Raw genomic sequence first — 16,262 nt, forward strand, 5'->3', positions numbered from 1 at the left:
GCCCATTATTGTCCAAGTTTTGAACAGATTCATAAGTATGAATTAGTACAGAAGTTGAAAACCAGGAGATTATGAATATCTTTTGCTACTATGAGGAAATGAAGCCTTTGAAATATTGCAAAGAATGAACCACTCATATACCACCTGTTATCTTTAGAGATACTGTATCTATTCTTGTAATATTGTCTCTTTGTTTCCTATTCCATACCATCATGTTAAATATTCATATATATATTTTTCATGAATCCACAATGTGGTTGTAAATTTTTTATATTTTACATTTTTATATATAAAAATAAGAAAAGATTAAGTTTTAAGATGTTATTTCTAAATTTGGCATGGTGGTAATGTGTAATCATAGCACTTGGAAGGCTGTGACAGCCTTGGCTACCTACACATTGTAAAAGCAAAAGTAAGAAAAAAGAAAAAAAAAAACCAAACCTCTTAATATAATAAGAGAGCAGTAATACACTGCAATTTCTAGAAATAATAATTATGAACTAAGCATTAAAGGGTGAAATATATTGACTAATTTAATAATAGTTGAAATTAAAACACTATTTAAAGCATTTCCAAATTCACAGAAGAACAGTTTTAGTTCCTAACTTTACACAAAAATTAATTCAAAATCAAAAGCACTAAAATTTAAATACATATTCTGAGAACCTATTGCTTTATAGTAGGGATGTATAGGTGGTTTCACACTTTTATTAATAGGTTGTAAACTATGACAGAAACCTTGGTAATGAGTATTGATTTCATAATCTGGATACAAAATACATTTAGATTTTTACAGTATGCTCCCTATACATTATATATTTGATAAGTGTGATTATTTTTATGGAGTGTCCATAGTATGTGAAAGATGAGCCTGCTTCTTTGATTTGGTTAAAAGGCAAACAAGCTTTGAATATAAACCTCCTACAAATGACAGCAGTGCTGAAGCCGGACCTCTGAGACAAATTATTAAGTTGTGAGAAGAAAAACCAAACCACACAGAAAGCATTCTGAAGAGTTAGCGCAAATAGATGTACACTCCAGCACCTATAGAAGCAGTATTGAAGTTTAGAACAGACTGCTCAGAGCCCAGGAACTGAGACTTTAAAATTCACTACAGCCAACACATGCAGACATCTCTTGAAAAACTCTGAGGGAAGCACCTGATGAGCTCAACTAAAAAAGGGCATTGGCCAAAAATGAAAACAGATTGCATATTGTCAGTTGTTTCTTAATAACACCATGGTACTAGTCTGTGCTGAAAAGGCTTAACCCAGTCTCCAGTACAGACTGGGAAAAAGGAACAACATTGTGCATGCAGAAGGGCTAGGTAGTGCAGCTCTGGGGAAAGGGTCTTGACATGGGAGTTTTCAGCACTCACAATTTATCCGAGTGATTTAATGACTTCTAGCCCCAGCTACTGTGTCTCAGGCCCACAGTTTCTGGAATAGAAGGTCTAGGTAGGTCTTCAGAACTGCATTTCTAAGAAGCGGCAGGTGGCACACTGTTTGAGTACCACACTTTGACAAGCATGGATTTGTCATAAATAGCTGTTAAGGGGAAGACAAAAGTGTCTGTTCTCATTCATTCCTCTGTCAAGAACTTCAAGGAATACATGAAGAGAGGCAAGGAAGCCAAATTGAGGATGGATGATTAGGAAATAAATAGATACCTAAACATTAAAATAAGTTTAAGCCTCCCAACACAGCCAAATTGTATTCTATAAATGCGGAAACTTGTGTCATGGCTTGTGAATTTTAGAGATCGTAGAAGACGGATAAGATTGTTTTCTATATGAATAGGTAATTCCTCCTCCCCTCACAGGCCCCCTATGGGTTGCCACATCATAGCCGCTAGCTTCCAACTGCTGTGACCACACCCAGAGTGTTTTCATTGAATTCAAGATTAGTTTCCCATGTGACTGTGATTATGGCAAGAAGTATGATCTGGCATTTGCCCAGATTTTAATGGCTCTGAGCTGAATCTGGAAATAACACATAAGGGAGCCTGAAAGGTAGGAAGTGGGTGCCTTGCCCAACACAGCAGGTTCTGCATTAGCTGTCATGACGTTTAACTCCTTTGTAGACTGTTTGGACAGAAACTTAGAAGGTACTATGTCAAATATTCAATGGCCACACAATCTTGAATGGATACCCTCCCGAAAGAGGTTAAGATGACAGTGTGTAGAGATAAATGCAGCCAGGCAGTGGTGGTGCATGCCTTTAATCCCAGCACTTGAGAGGCAGAGCCAGGCGGATCTCTATGAGTGCGAGACCAGCCTGGTCTAGAGAGTGAGATCCAGGAAAGGCAAAAAGCTACACAGAGAAACCCTGTCTTGAAGAACCAATAAATAAATAAATAAATAAATAAATAAATAAATAAATAAATAAATAAATGCAGTTTATTTTTTTTTTTCTAGGAAAACATACCAGAAGCATAACTTTTACATCATCTTAGGAGAATCCCTGACAGTACCCATAAAACATTTTAGAGGTTTTAGATGACAAGCTGACACTTGTCCTGAAGCATAAATCAGATGTGAGTGTAGACCACATTAATACAAGAAAGTAGCCAACTGCGATGAAAGCTGGATGTGTATGCACATATGTGTACACTATAATTTAAATTTATTGACAAATTGGGGACTATTTCAGCACCAGGCCTTGGAAGATGCTATTAGAAATGAACGATGGCACATGACTGCTAAATCTGAAGGCAAAAAGTACTCTGATTGAACTAAATGGTACTTGATTTCCAATATTTGGATACTCAGATGAAATATATATACACATACTCACTGTTAATATGAAAAGAGACAGCACAGAGAAAAAGAAATAAAAGGTAAAATGTGGCACACTTTGATGTGCTTTGGGAGACATTTTCCTAACGAGGGAAAAGAAAAAAACATCCAAAATAGAAAATATGCAATTTTCTTTAAAACTTATAAGCCTTCTTCTCTAGTGAAATATCAGCCATGGCTAGAGGACAGCTACCATTCACACACACACACACACACACACACACACACACACACACCACACACACACACACACTGGTAGTTCACCAGTCTAGTGATTCACACTCTTTCTCTGATAAACAAAGCAGCTACAGTCAATTGCCTTACGACTACCCTTATTTGTGAGGATGGAAGTCTATGGCATGTCTAGTGCTTTCTGCTGCTAAGATGCTCTCCATCATCTAGTCCTTATTCCTTCTCAGTTCTCACTCCTTCTCTGTACCCTCTGTACATAGACCCCTGATGTTACAGTGATTTTCATTGGAAGATGCCAATATCTACCCACCTGAGGGTGATGAACAAAGCACTGCCCTTCTTAAACATCACAGCCCACAAAACGATTTCATGTCCCTACAGCAGATTATAGTTAAAAGATCAAAGGATTCTTACCAGATCGACAAGCAATGTCTACATCCTTTTCGAAGTCTGTCTGTAACAAGAAATAATAAGGCACAGAATCATTATTTAAGGAAGATTTCAAATGCTATTAACATTCAAATTTTCTGAAGCTTATAGATGCAATGGCTAGCCAGGATCAGTTTATTGTTTTGTGCAACAGAAGATTCTCAAGGAATAATCAGAATGTTCTAGAGACAAAATGGTGAATAAAACCTGTGGAAAGTGGCATAGTTTTGGTATGGTAACATAATACCACATAAAAATGACAGAATGTTAGCTAGGACTGGTGGTTCCAGTGGTCATTCTAGCTACTTGAGAAGATGAAGCAGGATGATTACATGTTCAAGGCCTACCTGAGCCAGAGCATAAGGTCAAGGTCTGTGAGACCATGCTTGATCTAAAAGTTTAAAGGGGTGGGAATAGGGATGTAGCACATAGCTTAGCTGGTAGAGTGCTTACCTAGCATGCTCGAGGACCTGGGTTCAATCCCCAGGATAGAATAAAAGAGTAAGTGGTGGCATCCCTCTGTAATGTAGCACTTGGGATGGTGAAGGAAGAAGAATCATAAGTTCAAGGTCATCCTTGGCTACAAGGTTATCCTTGGCTAGCCTAAGCTACATAAGATCTTGTCTCAAAATTAAAAAATAAAAATCGGGGGCTGTAACTAAGTGGCTGAGCTTGCATAGGCCACACAGGGCCTCAGTTCACTCTCCAGAGCTACAAAAACAAAACAAAAACAGGACCAGAATTTGAAGGAAATAGCCTAACTTTAATAAAGCAATCAGAAGGCATGCTATTAGAAATATCCTTGAATAAATGTCTTTGTTTTTTGTATTTTATGCTTCCAGTTTCAGTGTGTTACCCACAATGCAATATTCGCTGATGTAGCTTTGCTAACGCTCACACTTATACAGAATCATGTTTCCTATACTGTGACCAGAGGCTCTCAGGTGCAGAGACTAGAGCTGATGGTGAAACACCTGTTCCTTAGGCCTAGAGTCTTTGGGATATTAGTACCACTTTCCCCCAAATTCACATTTTAAACAAATCAGCTTATTTTTTTAATGATAAAATCAAGTTGGCCTGTTGTAAGCAACATTTTTCAGTTATATCCCTTTCCTTATTAATATTCATTTTTATTACCACTATTACTATTATTAATATGTGTGTATGTAGATGCACACATGCTGCAGCACGCATGTGGAGGTCAGAGGAAAACTTTGTGGTTTTGGTTCTTTCCTAAGTTGAAGTGGATCCTAGGTATCAAATTCAGGTCACCAGGTTTGCAAAGCCAACGCCTTTACCTTTATCTGGCCAGCCCACCATGAATATGTGAAACAGATTTTTATGGCTATCTGATTTTTGTAAGGAACGGCTTATTATTTCTCACCTTTTAGCTGCTTACATATTGCTTCACCATACTTTTTATGTTCTCTACTCCAAACTTGTTAACAATAGAACAGTTATGCTACAGAAAACTCGTTCCTCTTCAGCCTCAGGTCTGCTCATGTTGTTAGTTGGTTGTTTTGTTTCGAGACAGAATCATGCAGTACAGTCCAGAGTGCCATTAAGCCAGGGGCTCCACTTGCCTCCACATCCCTGACAGTGCTGGCATTCCAGGCATGCACCACAACGCCCAACATGCGTTTCTGTTTTGATGACAGTAATTTTACCTCATTTCTAAGGTTTGACAAAGTGTTTATGCCTACAGCAGCCTTAACTCTACCAGTACTCTGGGATCATGTACAGTATGGAGCCATCACTGGAGGGGGGTCTTTTCTTTGTGTTTTAGTCCCTTGGTGTTTTCTTTAGGCTATACAGAGGAACCACCATCACCTGGGGGCACCTTTAAAGATACATATTTAATGCTCTGAGTTGCAGCTACTCTAAGGATTCTAGTATTCAACTAAGTATGAGTTGGGAGAGGGGCTATAATCAAAATCTGCTTTATTAAATTCTCAAAAATTAATAAAAAGAGAGAAAGGGGGGAAACCCACAACATACACAGAAACAACAACAACAACAACAACAACAACAACAAAACAAATGTGAAAGTCCATAATGCTCATGTGTAAAAACCATCTTGAATTGAATTCCAGACAAGATGAAAATATTCTTCACTGTTGTATAGAGCATTATTCTAAACACCCAAGGGAATCATGGCAGATCCTTGATTAGAAAGCTATCCAGAAAGAACATTTATTGGATGTAAAAGTACCAAGTATTTATTTTAAATGTTTGTTTTATTATTTATGTATGTGTGTGTATATGTGTGTGCATGAGCACGCGCATGCATGTGCGCTCATGTGTGCAGGAACACATGGAGGCCAGAAGAGGCCATCAAATCCCTTGGAGCTGGAGTTATAGGCACTCATGAGCTGGGGATGTGGGTGCTGGGAACTGAACTCCAGTCCTCTGGAAAGGCAGCAAGTACTTTTAACCACTAAGTCATTTCCTAGCTTTGAAAGTATTAGTCTTAAGGAACTAATGCAGAATTGTGATTTTTAGACTATTTTATTAGCGAGGGATTTGTTACATATACATATTTCTTTCTTGAGAAACCATGACCTAATCATCAACCTGAAAGAAAATAAAAGCTCACCATGATTTGAGCATGCCCATTAGGAAAAGAACTTGAAGAATCAGCATTGATTGGATCCTGGCAGTTTCTCAACCGGCATCTAAATGCATCTTGAACCTGTAGGAAGGAAAAAAAAACATAGATTTTCTTTTTTTTTGTCTTAATAATAACTAGATACTGTCCATATAGCCCATTAGTTATGAGAAAATGCTATCTTTGCTTGTATAATATAAGACTCATTTTGTTTCCTGACTGGGCTAGAATTTGCTGTGCAGATCAGGCTGGCCTCAAGTTCACCGAGATCTACTTGCATCTACCTACCAAGTGCTGGGATTAAGGCCAGCACCACCATGCCCAACACTGTTTACTTCTTAGTACAAATATAGGTGTACTTGGCTTGGCCCAGGGTATTTATCACTTGCCATCATCTACCAAGTTAGTATTGGAACTCTTGAGAGAGCATGATGGCCATTTCTGGTTTGATCCTTGGCATTGTTGCCATAAGGTGTTTTTTCTCCTATTGTTACAAACCACTGCATGCTGGTGTGTGTGTGTGTGTGTGTGTGTGTGTGTGTGTGTGTGTGTGTGTGTGTGATTTACTATTGTGTAAGATCCATAACAGATTTAAACATTTTAAATAATAAAATCACTCAATAATCTTTTGACTAGAATTGACTTAAGATTTTTTTCCTTTTCTGACTCACGTAAAAAACTTGTGGGAAGACTATTCCTTTCTCTTCCTTTATGTCTGCATCCCCAGACATAAAAAAAACAGGAAACAACAGAACAATATAAAATGCATCTCTTGAGTTCTGGTTGATTGACGTAGGAAAGATCAGAATTCTTTAGCTCAGTCAGACTTCCTTGACCTCCCACCAAGTCTTGGATGCAGCATAAGCATATCACAAGGAGTTTCTAAGAATGTCACGTTAATTGTTTTCTCACAAAATCTCAGAAAAGGGAACACCACTGGTTGTGTAACAAAAGTAACTGCTGTTTTCTGATCACATGACACCTCAGCATCAGAGTGCACATCCCCCTTTCTGTGGTCCCTTAGGCTGCTCTCAAGTTGTAGGTGATATGTTCACAGACGGCTGCTTATCCCAAGTCAATGGCCAAGTCATTTTTTAATACTTTGTTCATGTGTTTGACATTCTCCTTCTCATCTACTATAATCTGTTTTACTGTTATTAAAAGCGTAGGTGATGTTGCGTTTTCCCTCTGTTGAATCACTCTTATAGAGTCTGCAGAGTGTAGACACATGTGGGTCTCCTCTTTTGAAAAAGCACAGCTACACACCATCCTGTCTCAGTTTTGATGTGAGATGTACATAACATATATGTTGGCCAGGAGACAAACAGAACAACACAGAACAGAATGGATCAAAGCCTGAGTCCATTAATTTGCTTTTGTCTCCTTCCTCCCATTTTTGAGTCATCAATACTCTCCCCCAAGCTGCAGTTTGGGTCTGGAATGTGGAGCTGTGTAGTAGCTCTCACAGACTGCTCTGCTGGCCCTATAGAGACCTGCACACACATCATCATCTCTCTACCTAGGGTTCTCTGCCTGGTGGTGCAGCCAGGTTCTGTGAAGTCCATCTGAGAGCAGGTGTCTTCTGATGGCTTCCATTCTATAGTGCTAATGCTGCTAATCTCAGAATCCTGCAAAAGAATGCTCAGTTCCCTAACAACATTTCTTTGGTCTAACACATCAATTAAGAGTCCGGCTGGACTTTAATCTACTGTTTCCTTTTCTGAGGACTCAGATGAACAGAAGGAAATCATCTTGCTTCTCCCAGTGAGGCAGACAGACCCAGGACAGAGCAAAAGACTTTCATCATGAATATTTTCAGGAGATTCCTTTTTAGACCAAGAAGTCACTATAGGTTATAAAATAATACATAAACAAGAGAAAATTGGTAATGAATTCAGTGTTTGCCAGGCGACCATTCTTTTTCTGTGATTCCTAAATCTGAATTAAGGAAACCACAAAGTAAATGTGTGGTTTTCTTTTCTTTTCTTTTCTTTTCTTTTTTTAATCTTATAAACCATTGTCAGAAAAACAGGGTCATGCTAAACTCTGTTTATGCCCCACAGCAACAATTAAAGTACATTTCATAAAGGAAAATGTACAGTATGTTAGGAACGTGGTCTTTTGGGAGTTTGCCACATGAAGATTCCCTTTAACCTACTTCTAAATACCAGCATATATAAATAGTAAACACTGTGGGGGAATGAAAGTTGCCATGTAAACTGTATCAGGAGCTCCCTGTCTTGCTTCCACTGTCTACTTGATGTTTCCATAAATGTAGATGAGAGGTGGTTTGATGCATACTTTTCTTTTTTTGTTACTATAACAACTTCATCACAGTGTTAGCATGTTGGACCATGGAATTTTGGCTGACCTAAATCTGTGTTCCTGGGCCCTGTCACTCATATTTGGCTCTAGAATAAACTCATTCTCTCCTTAGAAAGGGTGAGAGTTGTGTGTTTGCACTGACAGGAGCAATGGTAAACATTATTTTCTCTGGTCCTTGCTAAGTGTTCTTTACTTGGAAGCCATCACCAAAAAGTTGTCAAGGATTTAACAGCTGACATTAAAAACCACGGAAAAGCAAGTTTCTATAAATTTCTCTTCCAAATCATTGTTTGCTTGATTGAAAAATATACAAAAGAAATCTCCTTTTCAAAACATATACTCATACACATGCAAAATCAATACTTTTGACTGCAAAACTCCCAAAGTGACAGTGGGCTAAGGGCACATCTACACTGGAGAATGACACCAGTCAATGCTGTTTGGAAGAGAGAGAAGATAGAAAAGCACACAAGTTTTCTACTATGTTTAAGGTCATTTTAAGGTTCTTACTGGTGTCAAATTTAAGAATTAGATTCTAAGACATTTTTAGTGTACAACTCTCATTCATAAGGATTTCAGAAGAAATTTCATTTTATTCCAAATGCTTTATTTGATTTTATTTTAATCTGAAAATACACTGAGGGTATCAAGATGAATTGGCATTAAACATTTGCTCAACACCCTGGGAGGATCTGCTGAAAGAAGTGCACTTGGCGAATCTCCTTACCACAAAAGGGATGTAAGAAGGGAAGATAGTATCTGGAAAAAGATCCAGTCAGGAGCAAACATTTTGATAATTGAATTAGCAGGTAAACAAAGAGTTTTATCCTTGGGGGAATTAATGTGGATTACACCAATGAAAAACTGGAACTGTTTAAAATTCAAGTTCTAGACAAACATGAAAATAAATAACAAAAACAAAAAAATAGGTCATTCTATGCCATACTAAAATTAAAGTTCCCCTGAATCTCCTATGCCAACATTATATTTACAATGATGAGTACTAACTGTCCTTTATTTACTATTTATAGAGAACTAATTCTTTAATTTAGTTAACAGCTTTATTTCAAATGGTTAACATTAGTTCGTTACTATATATTATCATTACAAATCTGAGTTCCTGTGAAATTAACATTTCAAAAACTTTCTGGAGGCTAGTAAACCAAATTTTTTAAATGAATCTGTGGGGGGGGGCAATGAAATATTTAACATTAATTATGCCACACTTCATATCTAGATTATAAAATGTCTTCTCTTTGAAACCTTCTGAAATAGGTCTGTCATTCTAAATGATGACCAGATGGGGCTAAAAGTAAGAGGGAGCAGCAAGGAACAGATATGTCACTACCTTTAAAATATTTAGGGGATTTTAAGGAAGCCTGGTGGTCTGTGAGGAGATAAAGGAAAGAACAGAGGGTGACATCTTTAAGAATACATGGGGGTCTGTGAGGAGATAAAGGAAAGAACAGAGGGTGACATCTTTAAGAATACAGCGACAGCTATCAGGGGCTGTCTCTACTAAGCTGCAAAGCAGTGAGGGGGCTGCTTTAAAAAAATGCCTAGAGAGGCATTTGGTCTTTCTCAGTGCATATGGTTTCCTGGATGAGATCAGAGTTCAAAGTAGTTTGCAGGGAAAGTCTAGCTCCTGCCTTTCCGTCATGGGGTGAGACATTTGGGTTTTCTCAGCAGCTGCAGAAAGCCAAGATCTTCTCCATTGGTCCTCACTCTAGAGGCAGCTGGCAGAGAATCACTGTGCAAAGTCCATGCCAGATTTAGAGGTTTGTGGGAGAGGGGCACCCAGCACATTGGCAGTGTTACAAATCCACAACGCCTCACCGGGAAGAGTTCCACAGTTTGGAACAGGCTCTGGATTTAGCTGCTGAACTGCTCAGACTCCCAAACCTTCACCTCTGAGAGATGAGACACTTTTACCTCAAGTTACTCTTTGTGCATTTTTGGAAACTCACAAGGTCACTATAAGTCAGAAACACACACATTTTATGCTCCTGTTCAGTTGTTATGATTTCCAGGGAGAGGGGTTTCTTACATGCTATGTGTCTTCTTCAGTCTGTGTCCACAATCACATCTATTGATTCAAACTAGAACAAATGGCACAGACTTTTTCAACATAATGTATTTTATATTTAATCATTAAATGAATGAATAAGTCTCAGTTTCACAAATATTAGGCCAATTGACCTAAGTAACACACCTGACTTGACATTTAAAAAATATTACTTGACTTTTCTCCTAGTGAAATAAAAAAGGAAGCTTTGTCCTTTGCTATACAATGAGAGGCTCAGAGTGCACTCTCAGACTCAAGCCCTGATGAATATGTATTGGGATTCCCCCAATGCCGAAGGATCTACCACATCTGTGCTTTTGACTTTCAAGCTAGTTTTTTATAGCCCTCTTTGGGGGCACATCGAAACTTCTTTAGATGATCTTTCAAACACATGGTCTGAAAAAAATGCAGCAGTGTTCCTTTAGTGTGCAAATGTGAGAGGAAAGAATCGTGTGCTAGACACCATGCCTCGCACCTTCACGGGAGGCATTTCATTTCAGCCTGGTGCCACAGCCTTTGAGATAAACAGGCTTGTGATGCATAGAAGAGCAAAATCACGCTTAGCGACTGCAAGGAACTCACCCAACATTATCACTGTAGGTGACGAAAGCTGAAAAAACGGAACCATGCTTCTTGCTTTGAGAGCCCTCATTCCTGAACATCATTCTATTTCTAGCCTTTCAAATTTATTGAACAAAGATGAGAATAGCTTAAGCCAAGGAACGAACCAAAACAAAAAGACAGTTTTTAAGAAAGGAACAGCCAGGTGAGTTTTCATTATATCCCTTTCGTCAAAACACATACATTGTACCAGTAGAGCAAAGCTGAAAGGTGAGATCCTGGGGATCTGAGAGGAAAGGGAAGTGGGAGCTCCCTCTCAATTTGCTGGTGTCCAGCCTCTCACTCCAGACAGCAGCATGCTGCCGCTCCCTAGAGTAGGGGGTAGCTGGGAGGAAAATGTAAGTGGAAGGATTTAGTAACATAAATCACAGTTGGATGCCCCCTGCTAGGCATGCCAGGATATCACTTGTGTTTGAAGCCCTCCGTGTCTGAACTTGTTCACTGAGGCCATCTCTTTCACCAGAGTTTACACATCTGTTAACTTCTTATGGTCTGTGTAGACACAAGCTTGAAGATTCAGAAGGATGAAGATGGTCACCATGTAATTGGAATGATGATGGCCTGGGAAAGCCTAATCTAGAAGCAGCGAGATTGACGAGTCCTTGTCTAACAAGCTGAATGCCGAGGGAGGCGAGATTGGTGACTTCCGAGGAAATGTAAGACTGAAAACATACTGTCCCTGGCTCCATCATGTCCAGTTGAGGCTTATTTCATTGCCTCTTGTCATTCTCCTACTCCAAGGCACATATTTTATTTTACTGAAAACAAAGCAAAATTACCAACTCTTTAAATGATTTTCCTTTTGGAATTTTAAATTCAGCCTGAAAAGTATGAAGGTGTTAGTAAATGGCTTGACCGTCTCTTAATCGGTGTGCTATTTACCGTCTTCAAAGCAAAATGTTCCAATCAAGCCCTGACTCTCTCCACACCTGGCCACTTATTCATTGCTTTTCAGATACCACATGGTGTAAGGAGCTGTCATCAAGGCCATCCAATGCTGGAACTACAACTGTGACATGTGGGGAGGAGGGAGAGAGGAAGGGATGGAGGGAGGGAGAGAAGGAGAGAGAGGAGGAGGGAGGGAGGGAGGGAGGGAGAGAGAGAGAGAGAGAGAGAGAGAGAGAGAGAGAGAGAGAGAGAGAGAGAGAGAGAGAAAACACAGTTCCTGTTTATTTTAACATTTTTTTCCTGCAAAATTGCTTCGCAGGTTTGGATGACTATCTGAGGCCTCATCTAGCACAACCAGCTTTCATGCCAGAGCTGGGGAGAGAGAGAAGATCTTGGCCCTGATACTAATGTCCTGGAAGAGCCACAGGATGCTTACACAGGAGCACAACAAGATCATCCATTTAAGGCTTAAATTTTTAACCCTCTTCCCCTTCCATTTAGTGGCAGGGCTTTACTTTAGATTAGTTGGTACCACAATCTCGTTATTTTCCCCCTCTGACATCAAGCTGCAAGACTGTCTTGGAGCCTGGAGCCTGGCGCAGCCAGAGACAGAGATGAGAAGAATGTGCAGGAACCAGGAAAGTGGTTTCCTAGCAACAGGAACTACTCCAAAGGTTTCCTAACTCTGTGTAGTTTCATTTCCATAGCAATGAGGAGAATAGTAAACAGTATGCATTCTTATCTGTTCAGTCCAATGAATTCTAATCAACCAATGCAGGAGACATCTATACTTGTTCTACTGGATTCAATCTGTCTAGAACACACATTAGTGTCCAGGTCATGTGTAATGTATTGTGATGTCTGACTATTTTGAAACTGTTTTTCTCCGTTTTTTGGTTTTGTCTCTCCTGCCCCCACTTAGAAACATTTGCTAAAACAATTCAAAAGGACAAGGATGTTTAAAAAGAAGCAACTTTCCTGTTAAGAAAACAAAAATGGTATTCAAATACTAAGTTCATCAGGTCTAGAGATCAGGAACAGGCATTTAGATGGTCAATTTCCTTTTTATAGAAATAAATACGGGGGTTGAGCACATGGCTCAGTGGGTAAGCATGTCTGCCTTGCAAGCATGAGAATCTGAATTTGAATTCCTGGGGTCTGTGTAAAAGAACCAGCACAGCTGGAGACCTGTAATCTCAGCCCTTGGGGTGGAAGCAGACACAGAGACAGGAGCATCCCAAGAGCTCACTGGCCAGCCAGCCTAGCCAAAGGTGGAGCTTCAGGTTTCGTGGGAGAGTCTGACTCAAGCAATAAGGCAGAGCACGGCAGAGCACTCCTGAGGCTCTCCTTTGGCTCCACATGGGAGCTCACAGACATAGCACTGCCACATGAACATATGCCACAGCCGTGTATGAACACATTCCACAGCCATGTATGAACATATACACCACAACCATGTATGAAAAGATACCCCAGCCATGTATAAACATATTCCACAGCCATGTATGATCATATACCATAGCCATGTATGAACATATTCCACAGCCATGCATGAACATATTCCACAGCCATGTATGATCATATACCACAGCCATGTATGAACAGATACCACAGCTATGTATGAACAAATTCCACAGCCATGTATGAACATATTCCACAGCCATGTATAAACACATTCCACAGCCATGTATGAACATATTCCACAGCCATGTATGAACATATTCCACAGCCATGTATGAACAGATACCACAGCCATGTATGAACATATACCACAGCTATGTATGAACATATACCACAGCTATGTATGAACAGATACCACAGCCATGTATGAACAGATTCCACAGCCATGTATGAACATATTCCACAGCCATGTATGAACAGATACCACAGCCATGTATGAACAGATATCACAGCCATGTAAACACATAGACATTCAGATGTCAGTGCCAGCGCAATTCCCTCTCCCTTGTTTCCAGATTAGGAATTTTCTTTGACAATTGAGCCCATCAAAAGCAAAATCACACCTAAAATACTCTGCATGTTACGTCCTCAATGCCACCCCTGCAGCCTTTCATTCTTCCTGTAAGTGCAAGGCTATATTTCATCCTCTTCCATGAAGACTGGGCAAGTCAGTATGAGTAAAAACAGCAATAGCTAAAAAGAAGCAAATTATGTTGGCATTTAAAAAAAAAATAGACAGGACTAAGAATATGTATGTACTCAGGCTCTGCACCAAAAGTATTTCTTATATGGCTTGTATATTTTTAAGAAGGAAAAATTCTATACAAATTAGATGAAATTATTCTGAAGAAAATAGCAGAGAAATAAAATGGTAAAAAAAAGAAAGAAAGAAAGAAGGAAAGAAAGAAAGAAAGAAAGAAAGAAAGAAAGAAAGAAAGAAAGAAAGAAAGAAAGACAAAACTGTATTTAGGCCTCCTGTGGATTATCAGCTAAGAATTACAAATTAAGTATTTAAGAGCCACACGTTACAACTCAGCATTTCACAAACACTACTACATTTGCTTTGGTACTTTTTTATGGAAAGAGTACTGATAGGAGACACAGGGGACATGGGAAAGGGTTTTCTTTTCTGTTACACTAGATTCAATGTTAGGGACAAGGTCACAGCATGAGACAGACCCACAGTCAGGTCATATACATGTAGAGTAGAAAGAGGCTTTGTTTCTAAAGAAGCTTGCCATGTATGATACGTTTAAACACAATGGTTTAAATTACAAATACAAAACCCCCTTCTTTCTTTAGTAACAAAACTTCTCTTAGGAATTCTGAAGATCATTTGTCCTTAACTGAAATGTATGTATTTTTAGTAAAGTTACAGAATGTTTGTATGGTTCAACAACAACAAGAAAAAAAATCCACAAAGAATATGTTCATTTAATGTCACAACTAAAGAATGCTATAGCTAGCAATTCACTATGAATTTACCAGTAATAGAGTTATTCAGTTGGAATTATCCACTGAACAGTATCAGAGAAAATGGCCATGCTTTTGCTCCTGCTAATAGAGAAAACATGGGTTTACAGATATCCTATTTAGCATTTGTTTCATGATTTGACTTAATTGCACTTAAATCATGTTTTTGACAGTCTAATTAGAAAGTACTGAAAAGTTCTGACTGGTATCAAGAATTTTTCTGCCATTTTTTTTCTGCCTGTAAGTAGCAAAAATTTGATAATAAGTCATCATAATATCTGTCACTTAAAATTCTGTTTATTTTGATCACCTAACACTATCTAAAAAAGAGACACGAGCTGGGCGTATGGCTCAGTAGGTAGAGTGATAGCTAGCCGAGAATGCACAAAGCCCTGGGTTCAGTCCCTAGCACAACATAAAACATACCTAGTAAGTTTGAGGTTACTGTACGGTCCATAAAGCCATGTCTTTAAGAGAGAGAATTTATTTAAAGGTAGAGTATTTGTATATACCTTAATAACCAGGGTATTAATTTCTTCTGAAAATTGCATGCAAATATGTCTTGCACCTTGCTTAAAGCCTGCAATAGTCCATTCTTAATTGTCGATTGAAATGGCTATGTGCCTATTAATTTGGAATTCTGTGACTTAAAAGTCACAGAGGCATGTTAATACAGGTGATCCACAAGATAGTCATAATTGGAAAAGAATATAATCTAAATTATCATTCAATTTTTTTTTAACCTTTATTGCTTTGCTATATAAAGAACTCAATATACAGGAGATTTTAAAAATGATATTTTAGGTAGAAATTGGCGAAGAAGGTTTGACAGTTGTAAGCTACTTTAGATTTTGAAGTTGTGAAATATCTCCCCCTTGCAAGATGAAGAAGTCACACTTCAGCTGTTTTCATGGCTTCTTGTCATAGAATATTCTTAGAATACACCTGTGAGTCTACTGCTGACATCTGTGCCTTCCTGAAATAAGGTAGAAATACTGTTCTTCCCACCTAACAAATCAGGTTAAGGCCTTTCAGTACCTTCACTCGTGAGTGTAAAACAACAGGGTGTGTGCTCAGATGCACACGCACTCTTTAGTGTGTACAGCACAACCAGCTACTCAAGCAAGCTAGCTGACACGGACCGACAGCCGACTGCTCTCAAAATCCCTCACATGGCATGGTGTCGACGTGTTCTTCAGTTCCCACTCCTCCCCAGAGCAAACACTGCGATGACTCATAAACCTTGTAAACACTGTCTCAGTGCTTGCAAGCACTCAAGATCATTTTCACACTAGTTGGAAAACAATATTTTATCCCTAAACAACACAAATCAGCCGTCTCTTGCTGTCTTAGATGAGCTTGGGGCCGCTCAGTGTCTCTAGTCCAGAGGAACCGTCCTCTTC

General features: G+C 39.0%; 1 protein-coding gene across 3 annotated transcripts in view; it reads right to left on the reverse strand.

The window, feature by feature from the left end:
• Adgrb3 (adhesion G protein-coupled receptor B3) overlaps nucleotides 1-16,262 on the reverse strand; it is a 725,876-nt gene that overhangs the window by 30,515 nt on the left and 679,099 nt on the right. For all 3 annotated transcript variants that reach the window (XM_036167755.1, XM_036167756.1, XM_036167754.1), the window contains 2 exons: nucleotides 6,015-6,110; nucleotides 3,404-3,443 (listed from right to left, as the gene is read on the reverse strand). In XM_036167755.1, the coding sequence (XP_036023648.1) occupies nucleotides 3,404-3,443; nucleotides 6,015-6,110 (136 nt within the window). The remainder of the gene's footprint in view (nucleotides 1-3,403; nucleotides 3,444-6,014; nucleotides 6,111-16,262) is intronic.

This window comes from Onychomys torridus, chromosome 18, assembly GCF_903995425.1.
Source record: "Onychomys torridus chromosome 18, mOncTor1.1, whole genome shotgun sequence".
Lineage (NCBI taxonomy): Eukaryota > Metazoa > Chordata > Mammalia > Rodentia > Cricetidae > Onychomys > Onychomys torridus.